We start from the raw sequence: 22,178 nt of genomic DNA, 5'->3' as shown, positions 1-22,178 counted from the left end.
GCAACAACCACAAACAAACCAAAGCCGTGCCAAGGAATAACAGTTTTACAAAAAGGTCATCCACCGGGGTATTAAAACACGACCAAGACCAAGACCTGATAGTACATTGCAAGACAGATATTGCCAAACGTGACTCATCCAATCTCACATTTCCCTCTAAAACCAAACAAATACAGACAAAAGAAAAAGCAGGTAGCAAGCTGGAAAATGAAACCTGTCAATCACCTAGGTTCCTATAAGGATGGGAAATGGAAAGACTATGTCTGGAAAACAAGGAAACTGTTCCATGTTAATCAGAAGAAACTCCCCCTGGTTTAGGATCCAGAAGAGCAGGTATGTGCGGACAAGAAAGAAGTTCCAAAAAGAAACCCCCCTCCTCACAAAGGCTCCTTGAAAGCATAGGGAGTACTCTTGGCTAGCCTACATGGTAATGCTGGAGAGGTGAATTCACTTTATCCCAATTCCTATACCATCAATGTAAAAGAATTTTGTGGACATAAATCCTACACTCAGTGTTCTGACGTTTAATTTAATTACGCTAGAACTTTTCATTTCTATAATGGGATTTAAGCTTTAATTTTTCCCAGCTTTTTTCAGATATGTAGGCAACAACATAATCACATGGGAACAAAGCCACAAATGTACAAATTATGAGATGTCGACCTTTCCTTCTCTTTCTATCTTGCTTTGAAAATCTGCTCTTCCCACCACAGATGATATTCAAGAGTCATCATTCTGCGCAGCACATAATCTGTTTAGCCAGCTTTCAAGTAGGCAAGTCACATCGGAGACCAGGCTCGGAAGCCATTACCGCCCATTCATTGGCTCTCATGCACAGCATGCTAATGAGACCAAGGCCCTTCACCTCAGCATAGGAGCAAACACAGGACATCCAAGGCAGATGGATAGGGAACAGACACAGGATGTCAGCATGGGGTCTAGACCTAGTATACATCCTCAGTCCAGAACAATGTCATCCACTGAGCAATGCTACATATGGGAAGCATTATGATGTCTTGGATTAGATTGAGAGTCTGACTATTAGTTCATATTGTAGAAGCTGGAAAATGGGGACATAAGTACATATTCATGCTTTCTCTCTACCCTTTTATATTCTGGTAACTTCCCCCTTCCTTTCCATAAGAAAGTATACTGAATCCAGAGGCAGTCCCATCCTCCCACATAGGGCTTGACACTGTACAATCCTTAAGCCAGGACAGAGAAGAAGGCTGTCATCCAATGAGGCAGCTTCATAGAGGCTCAGGTCCAGCACAACCTTCTGTGACAAATGACCCATCTCCTGTTGTAGCCCAACAAAGACCAACTAGGTACATCTTCCCTCTCCCTGTCTGCAAATGGAAGAAATGGTTAGAGAAAGCAGAAAGAGCTGGATTTTTACTAGCCTGAGCCACAGGAACCAAAGTCCAGCGTGAGAGTACACAACTCACTGATGTAAAGCATGACTTCTTGTGGATATGTACTGTCAAGATAGCACCCACATGCCTGCTGACCACAGGACTGGGCCAAACTTCAAGCGTTGGAAACACAGCTCCACTGAGATCTGCACAAACATGTCCCTTGCCCCCAAACACCCCAGACAACAAGACATACATTTGCCACAAGATAGCTTAGCTCAGGTTGGCTCTGAGTACATGCAGTTTCTGACTGGTTACCCTGTAACCCCTTGAGATTGTAAATCTATGAATATGGCCACCATTCCGAGATACCCAGAACACATCTTCAATACTGCTTGAAGACGTTTTCCCAGAGAAAAAGCAAAATTAGTCCTCAGATGGAATAGTCTCCGTCTTCTCAGCTAAGATGAGAACTGGAGGTAATTTCTTTCAAGGAGTGGGGGATCACGGGCCGAAATGCAGCCTGTGTCCTGGAGCTCCCACAGTGACCTCAAGGATTCCATCACTGGTGCACCAAGAGCACACCCAACATAGCACTCTACAACCATGCGCCACATTCCATAAAAAAGGCAGCAAAGCCAACTTCTCCAAAATTCTAAGGATCGGGGCCCAAGGAAGAAGAAGGCATGAAAATCGCAGGCGCCATATCTCATCCGAAAATGACTTGACTTTAAATATTTATACAAATGTGGCATGGACTACTTTATAAAAGTAATTGCATCTTTGTGAGAATAGACCAACCAGATGATTTCAGCTGTTCATCTTTTCCTGATGAGGAGAGAAGACAGCAGTTGGCCGCTTGGGAGGACAGAGCCTGCAAATGAGAAAAACGGTGGCCTTCTGTGCTATCCCAAACCAGAAAGGTTCTTACGATCCAAAACCCATGAGTAGGGGAATTTTCATATACTGGACAAAGCATTCTAAAAGATTTGGGAAAAGCCACTCAGTGTTCAGAACACATTTAGGAAGCTGATTATAACAGAGATGGCAGATGCTGATTGGCTGCAAGATGAGAGGCTCCAGGCTAATTCTGCCTTCACCTAGGACCATTCTGGATTTAAATACTTCACACACCTTACTCATTAGGCTGGGTACCACTTGATACGAAGATCAAAATTCCAGGTAGGGCTGGAGAGCTAGCTCATTCAGCAAAGTGCTTGCCTTGCCAGCATGGGGACCCAGCACACACATAAATAGCTGAGCATGCCCACACGTGCCTGCCAATCCCAGAACTGGGAAGAGAGAGACAGGAAGTTACCTTGGGGTCAATGAACAATCCAACAAACGAAACAAGTTCCAAGTTCAGTGAGAAACTGACTGTCGTGATCGCTAAGGTAGAGAGTGACGGAGGAAGACATCTGATGTTGATCTTCGCACGCATACATACAGATGTGTGTGTACACAGACACATACACATACAGTCAAAGTATGGCACTATACTTAAAAAGATGGATTATTTTAAAAGACAGTATTAACTCATTATGAATTCAAGCCATTTATTTATATGCTGCTTGGCTCAAAGAGGACTGTAGACAGTGTACGAAAATGAGACTCAGAAGACAAGAGTGAAAATAAACAAAGTGGCTGCATGGGAAGACGTAGTTATCCAACAGCCAGGACGAGACCAGCAGAAGAGACCCCTTCAAGCGTCGTAGTAGCTGCAGAAAGACAGTAAGTTGCAGGGGGATGGAGAATTTCCAATAAAACATATTTCTAGGAGACGTTCTGCTTTAAATATTTTTAACTAAAGATTGCATGTTTTGGGTACTTATTCAACAAGCACCACATTTACATGTACAGGTTTTGAAAAAAACAAAACAAAGCCCGAAAAGCTATGTAAATAAGCTCTTCCTCACACCACCACGCAGAGAAGGACCAGGACAGTTCACTGGTAATACACAGGGTGCTGTCATTCACTGACAGTTGATAGTCACGGACGCCATGGAAAACAGGAGTGGTGGGAAGCAGAAAGGAGAGGTTCATATCAAAGAGAACCCAGAGCAAGCAAATGAATCTAGGAAGGGGTGAAGGAAGGTTTCTTTCATGTGGCTGCTTGATGGCTGGGGCTAGGGAGAAAGCTTAGTCAGCAAAAGATCTTGCTATTGGCATAAGGACCTGAGTTAAATAGCCCAAATCAACACAAAAACCTGCATAGAGTGGCACGGTTTTCAATCCCAGCTCTGGGGAGGTTGGGAAAGGTGGATCTGTAGGGCCTGCTAACCAGCCAATCTAAACAAATCAGCAAGTTCTGGGCCAGCTAAAGAACCTGATTAAAAAGACAAAGTGAACAATATCACAAGAAACAGCGCCTGAGGCTGACCTCTGGTCTCCACACACGAGTAGAACATGAATAGGTAAAAAACATACCTACCTAGCTACACACACACACACACACACACACACACACACACACACACACACACAATGCAGGACGGTCTGATGATAACTGTGACAGAGGATGTTGCAAACATGCATCCATGAGCAAATCTGGGTCAAGGTAACTCACACTTGCCTTGGGTCCTGGCATCAGCTTTGGGCAGAATTTTATTAAAATGCACTAAGATAGCCAGAATTCCTGGGCATGATTTGGAATGGATTCCCATGGCCCCTGCACTATGGTCTGGCAGGGATTTCTCCTTAATTTTTTAATATAATTGAGCTCAGGGTAACAGCTTAGAGCCTTTTGACGGTGAACTCTCTTTTGGTTCTAAAACTTACTACTTTTTGGAGACATGTCTTGGCCATGCAGCCCAAGTTAGTCTACACTTTACAACAATCCTCCTGCACGTGTTTCTTTGACCTACATATCCTATTTAAAAATTTCCGAGTACCCCTAAGGTTATTCTTAAATTGTAATATCAGTACTAATATGTGTGATAGCTATTCTTGGTAGTCAACTTGACTATTTCTGGAATGAAAGGGAGGAGACACGTGTGATCTGGATCTTGAGGCAGGAAGACCCAGGACAGTCTCCAGCTGGCTGCGTTCGGATCAAGAGGTAGAACTCTTGGCTCCCCCAGCACCATGTCTGCCTGTACCCTGCCATGCTTCCCACCATGATGATAATGGATTAAGCTCGTGAAACTGTAAGCCAGGCCAATTACATGGTTTCCCTTATAAGAGTTGCCTTGGTCATGGCGTCTCCTCACAGCAATGAAACCCAAACTAAGAAAATATAGAAAGGAATTTAAATCTGTCCATCTCTCTGTTGTTTCTGTCAGTTTTTAATTTTAAATGTGAGCATGTTGATTTTTGTCAATTTTATATATTGTTGATGTGTTTGTTTGTTTTCAAAGTTTCTCACATAGCCTATCATGAACTAAAACTCACTGTAGCACACACACACACACACACACACACACACACACACAAATGACCTTGAACTCATCATGACCCTACTTCACTTACCTGCCAAAGGATAAGAGTTCACAGCAGTATGCCATCACATCTGGCAAAATAATCTTATTATTCAATGTTGGTTGAAACTTTTTTATTTCAGTTAGTCCTAACTTAAATGCTGGCTCCTGAATGCTGAGATGGCAAGACTGGAGAGTAAGGAAAGGGGAACAGAGAAAAGAACCTTTGTAATCTAAGTTACTTTGGGCGCAACCTCACCAGAAAATGCTGCTCTAAGATGTGCGACAAACATTTCTTAAGTTCAATAGTGTAACAGGTGACCTTAACTCGTCACATATTAGCTTTATTAATGTAACGCAGACTTAACTCTATAAACAAGTGAGTTTGTACTCTGTGTTACTCTGTCTCATCAAATGGTTGGTTAAGTGAAAAATGAAGTTGTCTTCTGGACTGGACTTGAAATACCTGCCTGGATTTCAAGGCTGGGCGAGGCTACGTTGACCTCTGTTGAATGTTTATGGTCATAAGTATGCCAAGGACAGTCCTGTAAGCCTGCAGTCCCAGCATGTGAGGGGTGATGACTGGAAGCTAGGGGTTCAAGGCCAGCCTCGGCTGTATATTAACACCATGTCTCGGGAAGCAAAAAGGCTCAACTCTAAGTGTGATCAAAGAATAAATACACAGGTGAGCATATAACAGTGACTATGGCCTGTGTATCAAGAACAGAAACGTCATGTTGCGTTTTTCCTTTGGGGGAAAAAAGTTCTGAAAAGCAGTACAAGATTTCTTAGTACATTAAAAAAAAATCTTCTTCATACAAAAATTTTCTATTATCAAATGTGTTTTCAGATATTGAGGGCATATGAAAATCAATTGAAGATTGTTTTCTGTCTAACTTCTTGCTAAAAATTGCTCTTTTTGAGCAATGAATAATTGCTCAAAATTAATAAATTAAGAAAAATAGGGGAAATATTTCTAAATGCAAATTAAAATACAGTTGTCTTCATATGTTCTATTGAAAAGCCTACCTATGTGGGTGTAATGGTTGATTTCCATTGTCATCCTGGCAGTCTGGGATTACCTCGGAATGCAGTCTCGTTGGGGGGCTATTCTGCAGTTCTCAACCTGTGGGTCTCAAACCCTTGAGCGGCTGAAGACCCTTTCACAGTGGTCCTATATCTGATATCCTGCATATCAGATACATACATTACAATTCATAACAGTAGTAAAATTATAGTTATGAAGTAGCAACATGAGAAACTGCATTAAAGAGTCACAGCATTAGGAAGTTTGAGAACTGGGATACATAAATCAGGCTGGTCTATAGGCAAGCCTCTGAAATACTGGCTTGATTACATTAATTGAAATGGTAAGAACCATTTTAATTGTAGGCAGGATCCAGGCTGTAAGAGTGAAGACCATAAGCTGAGCTCTCTCAACTTGAGTTAACTGCTCTTTCCGTCTGACCTTGACTGCACTGTGGCCCACTGATTCAAGCTCCTGATGTCCCGATTTCCTACCATAGTGGACTGTGACCTGCATCTGGAAGCTAAATAAACCTTTTCCCACTAAGTTGCTTTTGTCAGAGGATTTTGTCACAGCAAGAAAAAAGAACCTAAGACAGTGGTTCCTTATCAAACGTGTTTTTAGAAATTGGCGGTATATGAAAATCAATTCAAGATTGTTTTCTAACTTCTTGCTAAAAGGAAAGGTTATAAACAGCAGAAAATTCTAGTTCACACATGTAATTATATATAAAAGGAAACAAAAATAAGAATCTTTAAAATGTAAAATATGTTTTTATTGGAAATTGGACGAATTTTATATAAATCTGAGCATTTTAAGGAATACTATAACATGTAAATTTAAGAAAGAAAACAGGAACTTTTAAGATAGAAGCAAAGAAAGTTGCAATGACAAATACAAAGATACGTTCTGGTTTGGAAATATTTACAAAGAGGATTTGTTTTGGATGAAAAAAAGATTTTTTTTAGTGAAAAATTAAACCTTTTGTTACAAAAGTAGAGTGTCTGAGTTGCTCTAGATAAAAAGGCATGTAAGAATGACAGGAAAGAAATAAAGATATACTCCAACTGTAGAAGTCTAAAGAAGGCACTCAGTGGGCTTGAAGGATATATCTCTGTAAGTTCAACGCCAGCCTTGTCTACATAGGAAACTCTAGAATAGCCTGGGCTACCTAAAAAAGAGCCTGCCTCAAAAACAGGAACAAAAAAAAAAAAAAAAGAAAAAGAAAAAGAAAAGAAGTCTTAGTAAGTTTGGGAAAATTGAATTATAGATAAGGAAATTTCTTATATATAATCAAGATAACTGTAATTTGTTTAAAACATCTATAGTTTTAAAAATTAAACATTGTTAAGTGATATTTAAAAAAAAAAACAATTTTGAGTATTTAAACTAACAAGTTTCCTTAACTCAGATCTGCCCTAAGATTGCATTTTATCAAGATGATTTCTTGCATGTTCTAGTATCTCAATTACACTTTTTATTGTTTAAGAAAGAATATGGAATCATAAGAGAGTTCATAAGTTGTTGTTGTTGATGCTGCTGTGTCGTTCTGTGTGTATGGTGGGTTGAATGGTTGGATTTTTCGTTTTGGGAGAGGGTATCACACTCACTACCACCCAGACTGGCCTAGAAAGAACTCATGGCAATCATTCTGTCTCAGCCTCCAGAGTGCTAGGATTACAGGTACGAGCAAGAGTGGAGGCTTAGTAAGTATGTTTTTTAAAGTCTTTTGGGTGATTGTTTTAGAAGTCTGGCTAAATAAATGACTATTACTTTCCCATGATGCTTGATATTTATTTTTAATGCAAATGTTCTAAAGATCATATAAAATTTATAAAAGCCCGAAGGTCCTAGTGTGAGGCTGTCAGTCATGACTGTTATCTTAAAATGATATGTACAATAAAAAACAACTAAACCATGTCAATTGCTAAACTCTCATCAAAGTTTAAACTGTGACTATTATGTCTTTTTTCGGCCATAGCTTTGATTCTTCTCTGAAACATTTAGAATGAGATTCGCCGGTGGGTGTGGGCAGGAGGACCTCTGATACAACTTTCTGGGAAGGATAAGCTAAGTGCTACACAAACTGGTTTTTCTTTGACTATCTTTGATAAGAACTAGTGTAACCTGAAGGACAGATATTATGTTTCCTAGTTTAAAGTTCTAGCGAACGTTCTGGTAGGCTTTGTTTTGTATTGTTTACCGTCGCTACACCTGTTGTGTCTCCGCAGAAGTCCCACTCCCGAGAAGATGACCCTGCCTGTGCCCCCACCACCTACAGGAAACACAAACTGAACATAACCACGGATCCCAGGGAATTAGCAACAGATACCTATTCCTCTTAAGCTTCCTTATTGCTCCAGTGTGACTGAAGTGGGCATGACCTAATTCTCCGTCACTTCTCTCTTGATGTGGTTCAGATGAGATCAGTAATTAGAATGCCCACCCCAGCAGGGATAGATAAATGGATAATCAAATTCTAAACATACTGATCAATAATGTTGTCAGAAGAAAATCTTCACCAAAGGGGGGAGAAGAAGGAGGAGGATGAGGAGGACGAAAAGAAGCTTTTTAGAATCAAAATGGAAGCTGTTGTGTCAATTCAAACCAAAAACACTAAAGCCAAAAAGTAAAGAAGTAGGTGTTTAAACACAAGACTACCTCATCGTGACTGTGATGAAAAGTCAGCCATAATCTGCACAGAGCCTGCACAGAGGCCACCAAATTTTCATAGGGAAGAACTTCCCCAAACACGTTTCCACAACTGTCAGCAGTCTCCAATGAAGCCACTTATTTCTACTCACTGGAGCCAAGGGCAATTGATTTTTCAAATACCTCCTGTGGTTTCAACATTCCCCTCATCACAATCTCTTAGAACACACACACCAGTTATAATAAGACACACAGTCCTCCTGCAAGGCTCTGAAATTCCCAAATAAATTTCACAATCCAGGGAGGGAAGAAGGGAGGGAGGCAGAGAAGGAAGAGAGAAAGAGAGAGAGAAACAGAGGCTATCTCTGTTTGGTTGGCAACAAGTACTCATTCAGTGAAGCTGTTGCTGATGGCAGTGAGGGTAATTGGGGAAGCCATACTGAGTTGGGTAACTAGGAATACAGGGGTGATATGGAGAGTAGAAATGAGACCTAGAAGGATGAGAGGAATGAAGGCATAGGGCGTTGGGGCATGTGAGGGTCAGTATTAATTGTCAACCAGACAGGATTTAGAATCACCCAGCAGACACATCCATTACGTTATGACATTATATTATGAGAAGACCCACATTAACAGTGGGCAGCACCATTCTCTGATGTTGGGTCCTGGATTACATGAAGAGGAGAAAAAGAGCCGTGTACTAGCTCTGCTTCCTGACTGTAGCTGCAATGTGACCAGTGGCTTCAAAACTCTCCTAGGAGAGGACTGTGCCCTTGACCTGTGCATTAAAACAAACCCTTTCTTGTCTAAGTTGCTTTTGTTAAGGTATTTTATCTCAGCATCAGGAAAGGGTGCCAGGTGACTGGGGGGCGGCAGAGGAATGTGGATCTGGTAGGTGGGAGTGTGGAGATATTGATGAGAGAAAGTGTACATATATGGGGAAGGTGTTGGCACATTCCAGCAGCAATGAACCCAATAAGACGCAAATATAAATTGGGGCAAGAATGTATTTGCTCTGGCTTCAGTTGTAGTCACCATGGGAACGCCTGCTTGCAATGTCCCCAACGGTCACCTTCTCTACATGCTCCAAGGCATCCCGTAGCTTCTGAAGACACCTAGGTAATCAAATCATTCAAGTCCTTGAGTAAAAGCCTGGCTTTGTGGGAAGTCGGAACTCAATTGAGATCACATGATTCGAGTCCTGGACAACAGGGCTCTCATAGATGAGATTAAGGGAAAAGTGCTTCAGAAAGCCACCCACATTTGGTCTCATCCTTTTTTTGGGAAGGAGGGGGTGAATCACACCCATCAAGATGAAGGATCAGTGCCCCCCATACACATTCCAGGACATCTGCAGAGTTAAATCAAGAAAGACGATAAACCAGCAAACACACGGGGCAGCAGTACAGCACCTGAGACAGGTGCCCTGAGCCCCTGCTCCAGTCCAGCAGGACTAAGAGGGTACTTTGCAGCCAGGGCTGCTCCATCACCAAAACAGCTCAGGGGAGAAGAAGAAACAGCATCGTGCCTAGAGACAGAAGGAAAAGAATAGAGCCACCAAATGTCTGGTCACAAGTGGAAGAGAATAAATCTGTGTTCCACAGACAGGCTGTCACCCGCTAGACCTCAAGTCGGCCCCGATAAATGAGGGAGCTTGCAGATTATGCAAAGGTTTTGAGCTTTCAATAAAATTGCTTGGCAGGTGTAAAATATTAATTCAATCTGTCCAAACAGAAAATGATTAATCAAAAGGGAGGGGAAGTAAATGAAGAAGAATGGAAAGTTCACTGGGATGCAGGAGTCTTTAGGGTTTGAGGAAGCCCTGTTAAAAGCCAGGAGTTAGAACAGGACAGAGCCATTACTTCTAAATCGAAAGAAAAATGGGTATTTCCCCCCCCCCTTGCAATCATCTCAAGGATGTAAGTGATTGCCTCCCCAGGACAGACAGTCGCACATTTTAAGAGCTACAATGTATGCTGATTATACGGGGCTCTAATGTGCTCCCAAATTACAAACCCACTCTCTCACCTCTACTCTCAATGGCCTATTACATATACTGTACCACAGCTGCCATTCTCTTGAAAGGGCTAAGGCCTGCCTAGAGCAAATGAGCTGCTTTAATTGGGAGCCACCTCTCTTCCTTAGGGCAGCCGGGAGAATTGACTGAAGAACCAGGCGATTTCCTCGTTCCCAGGGATCCACTCACCGTGCTGTGTGAAGAGGTCACTGTGAACAATCTCAATCAAGCAGCAGAGCTTCTGGACAGTCAGCAAGCCCGCAGGGACATTCAGGATGAATTCTGTGAACATTTTGCTACAAAGAGAAATGCAAGTGACATTGTTCAAAAGCACAGGCGGCCTAAGCCCCCCGTGCTGCCCCGAGATGCTAGGAAACGACCCTGAAAGGTCAAGACCAAGTTTCATAGAGTCGTTTACAGAACCCAGGCCCGGGTCTGTGCTTTACAACAGATTGCACGGCTACAACTCAAATTACATATAATGATAAGTGTTGGTAAGAATGTAAAAAAAAAAAAGAAAGAAAGAAAGAAAAAGAAAATTAGATCCTTTGCACGATGCTGGTAGGAAAGAGGTGCGGCCACTTGAAAATTTCCCCAAAATGTAAAAACATGTTACCACGTGTTGCATATTATATAATGTATAACATAAAATCTGCACTTACATACAAAACCTACACATGACTTAAAGTAGTGTTATTTGTAGTACTCAAAAAAGGAGAAACTGCCCCAAATATCCTAGCATATTCTACAATGGTAAAAAAACAAATAGACACGATCAACTAGGGGCATGTTCTCTGTAGTCAAATCAACCAAGTTCACCTTGGACCTGTGGCACTCGCCAGCTGAGTTACCAGGGGCAGGCAAAATTAGGCTAGCATCAAACCAGTGCTCTAGCATCGTCCCAGAAGCTAACTGACTGGAGTGTGGACAGAACTTTGTGTGAAGCCTACTTCCAATGGGGAGAGCTCTTAGCAGATGCCTGTTGTCGTAGCTGAAATAAACGATGGCCAAGCATGGATGGGATGGTATGCTGGGAAAGTCACTCCTAAGTACCATATGGAAGACATCATGTCAGGGCAACAAGATACCTTAAAAGAATGCTGACATGTGCGTGTGCGCACTTGTGTATGTGTGTATGTGTGTGTATGTGTGTGTGTGTGTGTGTGTCTAATTTTAATGTCTTTTGTAAAACTGGTATAGAAGGCATCAAAACAGCACATGTAAGGACAGAGCAGAGGGTGAAGATAGGTGCCCCAGCAGGTCAGCTCTTCCTCAGAGTTCCAAGCACATGGTACAACCGGCAATCCCAAGCAGGGAGGGTGTCCCCTACAAGCTGTCAAAGACAGGCCTGGCTCTGGCGCTGGCTCACACCAGGCAAGCTTCTCCACTTCCTCTCGCTATCTCCAGCCCCGTGCTTCTCAAATATCCACTGTAGTCCTTTGAGGGTTCAGGAAAACCAGACACTAGACTGCCATGTCTAGTTAAGAAGACTCAGCAAGAGTTCAGGGTTTGGCTTCTACCAGGAACAGGGACCGTGTTTTAAAACCGCGCTCCAAAAACAGGACTTAGCAGAAACACAACTGGGCAGGCCACATCCTGGGCCACATCCTAGGTTTCTCTTTCACTGTTTGGAGCCTGCTAAGCTAGAACCCTAATGTCAGTGTCATGGAAGCAGAAAATAAGTGTGTCCCTGTTGGACAGTACATCTCAGGCAAATCAGAGGGAGTGCTGTCCAGGAACCCCTTGCCCTTCAATTTCAAGACATTAATTGCTTAGGGTGGATACAAAGTGAAGGAAAGATGACCCCTCAGAGACACATGTCCTCTCAGCAATTTGCAGGCTCTGGTTAGTACAAATGCTGCTATTTCCTGCATGCACACCGCTCACTGTGTCAAACAAAAGGCAGGTATGGGGCTCACATCTGGTATCAAAGGCTAAATACCCCATCAAAGCACTCCTCAGAATGCCATGGGATTCGTGGATTACACAGCAAAGACCTCTGAAAGGGGGCATGTATTGAGAAGGGAAAATCTGTTCCCTGGACCAATACTCCACACTGAATGCCCAATGACTACCTCCTCAGAGGGTTCATTATCATCACTCTCATCATTATCACCATAAATGGCAGCTTCTGGTCCTGTAGCCTGTGGCTCACAGCTCTTCATTTAGGAGGGCTCAGAGAGAGAGAAACTGTCCTGTTACAATACAGTAGGGACTACCAGGAGAAGAGAAAAGGCCCCATATAAGATTTTTGGGTGCTGAAAATTCAAACTAGGCCAGCAACCACATATTAAAACCTAAACACCAAAGTATAGAAAATAGAAAAATTGGGTGTGTTGGTTAGTGCTAACCATCAGTCTGACAGGAGCTGGAATCACCTGGGAGACTGGTCTCTGAGCATGCCTATAGGAGGTTACCCTGATGGCATTAACAGATGTGAGAAGATTGGTCTGAATTGTGGGTGAGAGAATTCCCTGGGCAGGGAATCCTGAACTGTATAGAGTGGTGAAAGTGATCTGAGCACTAGCTGCGTTCCTTGCCATTTACTTTTTGGCTCTGGATGCAATATGGCAGCTGCCTTTAGCTCCTGCTGCCTTGACTTCCCCACCATGATAAACTGTGAGCCATAATAAACACTTTCTCCCTCATGTTGCTGTTGTCGGGGTATTTTACCACGGCAACAGACAGAGAAACTAAGATAACAAAGGGACATAGTTTCACTATGCTGTAAACCATTTTCAACAACAACAATAAAATCCTGGCTGTTGACAGGTAAAGCCTTCTCCACAGGAAGATACAATTGGCAGCATCCATCCCACATAGTCCAGGACACTGATCTTTGTAAGTCTGAGACAGCCTGCAGCATCCTCCACAATCAATGCTTTGACAAAAAGCTATACCCAGCAAGCATTTGTTTCCAGGACAATTACCTGAGCTCCTTGGGATCAAACACCAACTTCACATCATTGACGATGGTCGGCAAGTACTTCAATGCTGCCCCCTGCAAACCAGAAAGAGGGGTGTTGAGCAGAATTCAGGCAGGCAAATATTAGCATAATCTTGTGATTCTGATAAAGATCCACAGAAAAATCAAAATGAGAAAGACCACTTTCTGATGAGGAATAACCACAATGACAAATAAACAAAACAATATCTCATCCCCACCCCCCAAAAGAGGCATCTGTTTTATGTTCACAAGCTTAAATAAAAAAGAAAGGAAAAAGTACTGTAGATAAGAGAGTAGAAAGATTGTAAAAGTCACACAAAAAGGGGTTTGCTGTGAGAGTGTGTCTCATAAAAATGTCAGAAGCTACGGCCATGTAGAACAACATAAACAGACATACTAATGTGGATGGGGAAAGCGCATGGGGCCTCAACCCTAGCCAAAGAAACACAGGCAACTAAGGAATGCATAGAGGAAGAAATAGTCTTCCTGAGGGAAGAGCATACACATTGTTATCCAAAAACAAATGATCAGGCTTTTAAACCCACAGACAAGTAACTTCACAGGGTGGGGGTGGACATTAATGGACACCAATAAGAACAACATGTAAAACTAAGCGCCCACAGTGTGAGCTGAGCAGAAATGTTTGTCTATAACTGAAACAATATCTCAGAAATAAAATGAACACCAGTCCCCTAGAAAAACACCTTTTTACCAGAAGCAGTTTTGCTCTACTCCAAAAACATCTTTCTCCTGTCTGTGTCCTTTAGTGAAAAACCATTCTGATCTTTACTCAGTCTTCTTTGGCCTTCATGCCTGTGTCTTCCAGCTTCTTAAACTGTAGTTGGTGCCTCTCACTGGGTCCTGGTACCCCAACATGGAGGGCTTAGGAAGTCTGGCCATAGTAAAGGTTGGGGGAACATACAGGACCAAAACATGATTCACAATGAAGGGTGCACTGTGTCTGGAAACAATGGATGTTCCCATCAGTGTTTGCCCATGTTGTATCTCAGGACTTCAATAGGCCTGTTGTGCACTGGGTATGTTATCATACCACACATGGCTAAAAAGCGCTGCCACCCAAAACACCCTCAGCTCAGATCCAAAACTCTTATATGTTAGTGTTAGTGAATTACAGCATTCTCTGCCTTTACAGAAATACAGTGGCTTGATTTACAAGAAAGAAAGACTCCTGATATTTTCCTCCATCACTCAGCATGCATCTCATTAGCATATCTTTGGGTTGTATTGAGATATTTAGAAAAGCACATATGTATCATTAACATGCATATTTGCAATCTTCTTTGATGAGCGGCTAAAGTTCTATGTATGCCATCCCCCGGGCTGACCCTCACTCTGCTGGCTCCATAGCTTACTCAGTCACTTCCTATCACTTATACTCATTCTCCTGCCTCCTCTTTTCTTCTCTAGTGGTCTCCACTGTGGTTCATAGCACGTGCACACACTCACTTCTGTGTGCACGTTTATGTGTGTGTGTGTGTGTGTGTGTGTGTGTGTGTGTGTGTGTATGTGAACCCTACAAGCTGGAATCCCCACAGAAAGATAATATTTGTCTTTTTTATTCTGGGTCACCTCATTTAATATATTTTTCAGATCTGTTCATTTTTCTGCAATATTCATGATTTTATTTTTCCCTGCTACTGAATAAAATCCGACTGGGTACATAAACCAAAATGTCATTACCCAGTCATCTGTTGATAGCTTGTTCCATTTCCTTGTTATTGTGAGAAATTAAACAAACAGAAGCCTGCCAATCAACAAAACTGCCAGTCAACAAATGGGCTAATGAAATGAAAAGATGGTTTTCAAAAGAAAAAGAAATGAATGACCAATATGTATCTTTTAAAGTGTTCCACATCCTTAGAGAAATGAAAATTAAAACTACTTTGAGTTCCATCTTACCCTAGTCAGAATGGTTGTCAACAAGAAAAGAGAAAACACCAATGCTATGAAGATGTGAAAAAAAGAAACCCTCATTTGCTGTACATAGGAGTGTAAAACGGCACATTTATTACGGAATCAGTATGATGTTTTCTGCAAAAATTGAAAGCACAAGTGGGCCAGGAGGAAGACGACATAGTGGGTAATGGCATTTGCCATCAAGCTTGATGACCTGAGTCTAGTCCTTAGGGCCCACATGATAGAGGGACAGAACTAACTCCTGCAAGTTACTCTCTGATTCCACACATACTCGGGAGGAAGTGTACATACCCTAAACACGCACACACGCACACACACACACGATAAATGATAGATAAATGTAATTTAAAATTTTGATAGAAATAACAAATGCCGCCACTCTAGCACTCCTGAGGACATACCCAAGGAGTACACTCCGCCACAGAGACACTCATAATACCCTGCATCTGTGATCTTTAACTCTGGGGAACTTCCTATCTGGAAGGGACAGGTGTCAGATGAAGAAACTGGCAATAGATGCATTAGTGACTTTGATCTTAGTCACAGGGAATACTGAACAACAGGAGAAATGAAAGTGAATTGGGAAAAAGCTGGAGAACCCACACACACACACACACACACACACACATTTCAGAACATCAGTGTTCTGACGTGGTTCTGACGTGGCTCTGCCACATTCTATCTGTGACTCTAAGTAGCATGCGTGGCACACAGGGCTCTGCTTCTGGTGCCTTCTGACTCATGCTAACTACTTCAGGGAACTGCAGGAAAGCTCAAAGGCAAATGGTGAAGAGAGCAGGATGACAATTACAGTATTGGAGAATATGGTGGGGATCAGTGTCGACCTCCCTACCACTAAAAACAAATGGATAGAACTTTGAAAGTATCTCCCTGAATATATATGGTCAAGGAGTTCTACCAAAGCCATCAATTCTCCAAAAGCATCCCCAAATGAATTCACTCCAGATCTACACATGATACAAAGGTAAACATGAAACACATCATTGGTCTTTAATGAAAAACTCAAAAACTATGAAACTTTTAAAAGAAAATGTTTGTGACTTTGGACTAAGCTAAGATTTCTCACACACAATAAAACTGCACAGTCTATAAAAGAAAGCATTCAAAACGAAGAGCTACATCTATGAAAGGCACAGTTTGGATAACGAGGCAGGAGTCACACACTGGGAGAGGATGGCTGAGAAATTCAGTCTGGCAGAGATTTGGAGCCAGCATGTTCAAAGAGTTCAGAAACTCAACAAGAAAACAATAGTCTGCACTTAAAAATAAAATTTAAAAAAGAATGGAAGAGACACTTCTCCAAAGAAAGATGTGTAGATGGAAAATAAACACTTACAGAGATACTCAGCACAAGACGGACAGGGTGATGCATAACCAAAAATCCTAGAACTTGGAAGCTGAAGGTAGGCAGATCAGCACTTCAAGGTCATTTGCAAGATCAAGGCCAGTAGAAAGGGGAAGGGGGAGGAAAGAAAGAAGGGGTAGAAAGGGGAAGGGGGAGGAAAGAAAGAAGGGGTAGAAAAGGGAAGGGGGAGGGGGGAGTAAGAGGAGAGGAAAGTGAGGGGAGTGGAAGGGAGGAGAAAGGAAAGAAGTGAAGAGAAAGGAAGAGGAGATCTCAACATCACTACTCATAAGGAGAATTCAAAACAAAACTCGAGGCACCACTTGATCTTGTAGAATGGCCTCTGAAAGGAAACCACAGTCTTCAGCAATGCTCTGCATGCCTGTGTTTGCTATGCAAACATAGTGAAACAAAGCTAGAAACTGTTTTGAAGGCCTGTTGCAGTGAGATAGGAAGACTCTACAATCCCACCAAGTGCATCACTGGGTGTGAGAATTCCAGAAACCCGGCATGTGATGATGCACAGCAGCCTTAGTGGTCATCAATAAAAAACAAGAAGTAGCCAGAAAGTCCTTCAGAAGATGAGTCCATACAATGAAGCACTATGCATCACTGAAAATGAGAAACCACAGTGAAACAGGGGACTCAGAAAGCCAGAGAAAATATAACTATATTTTTAAACTTTCTGGAAAAGTCAAAATAGCACAGAGCAGGTGAAAGTGGGGGGAGAATCTTCTGCCAAAGAGGTCAGTAGAATGTCACAGTGGATGGTGTGCCTTTGTAGAAAAGAGCCAGAATTGTCTGGCATTAAGATTAGCCAGTTGGCAAAAAAATAAAAATAAAAAATAAAAAATAAAGAAACCCCTCCGCACAGAGACTAACAGAAAAAAAAAAAAAAAAAAAAATGAGTACCGTACAAATGTCCCAATCTCATCTATGCATGAGCCTTTGGCCTTAATGTTGAAAATCATTAGAAATGTGTCGAATGAATGGATGTCCACATTTAGAGTGAAAGCATATGGAGGTGGAGGGGGCAGCTGAGAATGTACCTGCACTTCAGCAGCCAGATGCCAGTCACATGACAAGAGTCTTAATCTCCACAAAGTGAGCATCCCCAGACCCAAATAAAACACTAAAGAGTCACCAGACACCTTTGGCGGGAGCCCCTGAGCCTGCTGTCACAGATGGGAAGAGAGGGAGTGAAGCTCAGAGCTGTCAGCATGGAGTCTCACTGGCTAGTAGAACAGTCTGTTCTAGCCCCATGGCTGAGTGGGTGAAGCTGTCATATTCAGTCCTCACAAATTTTACAAGAACTAATGAGGTAAAGTGCTTGTCTAGCAGATGTGAGGACCTGAATTCAGATCCTCAGAGTGTGGGTAAAAAGCGAGGTCCAGCAGACAGCCTGCAATCCCAGCAATATTGTTCTGTTAAAAATATCTCAAAAGTTCAGTTTTAACAATAAAGACTTGGAAGCCAGATGCTGGGGTGAAAGCCTGCTAGCCCAGAGAGGTAGAGAAAGCACCCTGCTGACCTTCCTACTCCACCAATGCCCCCTAAAGGAATCCTTTCACAGGCCTTCTCAAAATCCCCTTGGACTGAATGTTTCTCCCTTCTACTTCCTGTGCATCTGTCCTCCTGACTTCCTCTTACTCTCTGTTTTTTTGTTTCCCCATGTTCACTCCTATCAACTGGTTGCTTGCTCCACCTCTTGACTAAGGCTTAACTTTATTTAATCCAGTTTATAATACTCAAGCAGAAAGCTCTTTGAGTAAAATTGTGTGATAGAGCTAAGCCACATCACAACTAGAAACAGGTTTTTCCAGTAAATGACACAAATACAGTCTTGGGGTTCATAGTGTGATCAAATCTCTTGCAACACAGAAATGATGAGACTGGGAGGCGGAGACAAGTAGACCCCTGGAACCTTGCTGGGTATCTAGCCTAGGCTACCCGGGAAAGTTCCAGATCAACTAGAGATCATCTTTCAAGCAAAAACTGACAGACAGCTGAAGAATGACATTGAGGGGCCCAGTGCGGTGGCGCACACCTGTAATCCCAGTGCTCTGGGAGACAAAGGCAGTCTGATCTCTGTGAGTTCGAGGCCAGCCTGTTCTACAGAGCGAGTTCCAGGATGGATAGCCAAAGCTACAGAGAAAAACTGTCTTGAAAAACAAGCAAAGAAATAAACAAAAACAATGACACAGAGATTGTCCTCTGTCCTCTAGACAGGCCATGCACATATGTATGCACAAAATCAGGAGAACACACAGGGCTGGGGAGCAACTTTTCCCCTAAATCCTCTATAGATTTCCAGTGCCCATTGTTCTTTGCAGGCATTGGCACTGCCATTCAACACCAAAGAGATCAAAGGAGTTCCAGTTAGTAGCCTGTGTTGATATTGGGGAATAAAAAAAAAGCACTAAATAGATATCATTTCTTTCTGTTTTCAAATGTTCTGCTTCAACTACCTCAGCCTTTGTCTGGAAAACTAGAAAGTATTTATGGTGACATTTAATAATGAGCATCTGAAGAGGCTGGCTGCTTAGTCTTTTAGAATGTCTCGTTTAGTTTGTGGACGTCCAGAGAGGAAGGTTTGGATGGGCCCTGTGCATTCTGTACTGAACCCTACAAAGAATCATATAGCCTGCAGTAAGTTCATAAACACCACTTTGCAAGTATACGGCAGACAGCCACAAACCAGATAGAACTTTATGGGCCATCTTCTGCTGGTGGCTTTGAGCCACCCAGCTCAGTGTTCAGAAGGACAATCAGAATGTCAAGTCAGAGGCAGGGTTCTGGCAGGCTTCCCCAGTGAGACTGTCTCAGGCCTCCCAACCCAAGGATACCCCAGGGATGGATACAGAAGTCAGTGCCTGCTGAGGCCAGTGATCCCATAAAGTCCATTAGCCCAGAGTACAGCTCATCAGACTAATAATTGCAAACCTCTTCTGTTACAGGAAATAAGGTTTAAGGAGAAGAAAGAGAGATCACAAGTCTAAAGTGCTATAACATGGTCTTATATGACCATTCTCCAGACCCTTCAGTCACCCCTTCTCACTCCACTCCTCAGCACCCTATGTGGCACCCTATTTCTTCTGTCCTCTTACATGTGGGGTGCCTCCACCTGCGGACCTCAGGATCTCAACTCCTTCCACCCCTGACGCGCACTACTCTCCTGAGCTACACAACCATCCCAAAGGCTGCTGGGCTTTGGATACCTGCTTACTCCATGGCCTTGAATGTCAGGCCAAGCATCCCTCTTCTCTACGGGACAGTTCTGAAAAGGAAGAAAGCTATCTGATGCTAAGCTTGCCCTGACCCTGACAACTTCTCCTTCTGTAAATACCCCATCTAATGTTTCAACCTTTTAGCTGCCTCCTTCTTCTACTATGACACCCTCTAGCTCATTTGGGAAGCCAGAGAGCTCTTCAAGGATCCAAATCTAATAATATATATATATAATTATATTTTAATTATATCATAATTACTTAATGCATCATTAATTTATATATTGACATCTTCTGCTCGGGGGGTCAAGGTGACCTGGCCAGCATTCCCTAGGGTTCTTTAGACTCCGGCCCACCTGAGCAGCCCTCTTCAAAAGCTGCAAAGCCCCTTCTCTGTTTCGTTCATGGGCTTGTGTGCTACTACCTGTCCCGCTGCACCCCTCACACACTTCAGTTGATAGCATTAGCCTCCACCGCTAGCTCAGCTCCAGGACACAGAAACACTGGATTAAGTGCCTAAAGACATTCTTGCGGGCAATAAACCAAAGTTTCCTCATATCCCCACAAAGCAGAGAAGGATGACTTCCGTTCTGTTCTCACAGAAAACATGAGGCAGTGCCAAGCACCAGGACTCCCAGAAGAATGTAAACCTGGTGCATGTTCCCTGGGTCCTACAACAACACTTGCCTCTCCACTTCCAGCCATGCCTGTCAGCGGCCTTAGCTAAGAGAGAAATCCACCATATCTTATGCCACCAGAGTAGAGAGCTCTGCTTCCCTCCCTCCCAGTGCTGACTCAAGCCTGGGCCAGTGTGAGCAGCCTGGCTTAGGACCACAATTTGCTTATTCCATTTCTAATAAGCACTGGGGTTTTCCCAAAGCTCCCACGGCTAGAGACTTGGCCTAAGCTTGCTGGAAGGCATCAGTGTCCTCTATAGCACGGGGTCACTGCTCTGAGGGAAGGTCTTGGTCAAATGGAAGGGCTGCTGCTTCAAGACAGAACTGAGACACAGCACACCGGAGGAATAAGGGCGGGTGTGACACTATGGGCAGATGACACTGGGCACAATCTTATCTACAGAGACACCCACAGGGGAAAAAAAGTGAATGCCTACAGGCCCACTGATACCAGCAGGGTGGACAGGAGAGGCAGTGCAGGGTGACAGAGAGCAGAGATCCAGAAACAAGGATGGGATCCACCATCTGCAATGCAATACCATGTAGTAACTAATGGTTCACCCTCCAGGTGGCGCTGGAAGGAAGACAGGCCATGAGCAAATAAGCTTGTCCCAGGATGCCAATGGATGTCCAGCCCACCACAGACTAGGGCCAGGTCCACCACCACAGTAGCCACAGGACAGCATGCAGATGCAGTGAATGTTAACTCAGAAAGCACACTGACTGCAGAGCTCTCCATCCTGAGTCTAAGCTCACTGGAAATCTTAGGACCTAGTCACCCAATCAGAGTTCTCAAATTTACATTTCCTTCTGGATGTGTCTGGATTTTATTACTCCCATCAGTGAAGAAAGTGAAGAAAGGCCTGTTCAGAACATGACACCTTCTCCTCAACAGTGGCCTCTGCACAGCACTGCCTGCTCTACCTTGGCCTTGCACAGAGGGAGACCACTCACCCATTTCTGTGGAGTTGGGAGAGTGGGATGGTGGACAGACCTTTGGGGCGTTCCCAAAGGCAGTGCTGAGTGGAAGGGGAGTTGGGGTCATTCTAATTTCATTATTGAAGACAAGCAGAGTCCTCAGCTAACTAGCCTAGCTCCAGACCAGTGAGAGAGCCTGTCTAAGAGGAAAACAAGGTGGGTGGTCGCTGATGGAACAAACCCCAAGGCTGACTTCTGACCACCACACATGCACTCACACACGTACACATATACCTGAGAGAGAGAGAGAATGTGCATTACAACACTGATTCGCCACTAAGGACTGATAAAAGCCCACAAGTGATTCCTGGCACCAGGCACAAAACCATGGCTGCAGGAAAAGCTATTTCTACTTCTATGAGGAGACAGGCAGGATGCGGAGTGTCCTTCCTAAAATTGGGTTCATCTCTTAATATCCAAGTAATCAGGAATTGAACATATTCTGAAATTAAACCCTGAAGAAGGTAAATGAGGTCAAAAGGAACCAAATGGACAAGGAATACATAGAAACCGAAGTTTCAGAGGGAGAAACAGGAAGAACAAAAACAAAAAAAAAAAAAAAAAAAAAAAAAAAAGAAAAA

The 22,178-nt window shown here is 43.1% G+C and overlaps 1 protein-coding gene across 2 annotated transcripts in view; it reads right to left on the bottom strand.

The window, feature by feature from the left end:
- Dock1 (dedicator of cytokinesis 1) overlaps positions 1-22,178 on the bottom strand; it is a 488,224-nt gene that overhangs the window by 300,189 nt on the left and 165,857 nt on the right. For both annotated transcript variants that reach the window (XM_055608813.1, XM_055608814.1), the window contains exons 24-25: positions 13,398-13,468; positions 10,657-10,763 (exon numbers count right to left, since the gene is read on the bottom strand). In XM_055608813.1, coding sequence (XP_055464788.1) covers positions 10,657-10,763; positions 13,398-13,468 — 178 coding nt within the window. The remainder of the gene's footprint in view (positions 1-10,656; positions 10,764-13,397; positions 13,469-22,178) is intronic.

The sequence above is a fragment of the Psammomys obesus genome, unplaced genomic scaffold (genome assembly GCF_907164565.1).
Source record: "Psammomys obesus unplaced genomic scaffold, mPsaObe1.curated_primary_1811, whole genome shotgun sequence".
Classification (NCBI taxonomy): Eukaryota; Metazoa; Chordata; class Mammalia; order Rodentia; family Muridae; genus Psammomys; species Psammomys obesus.
The sequence above is the reverse complement of the archived record's forward strand: the minus strand, read 5'-3'. Positions and strand labels throughout refer to the sequence as shown.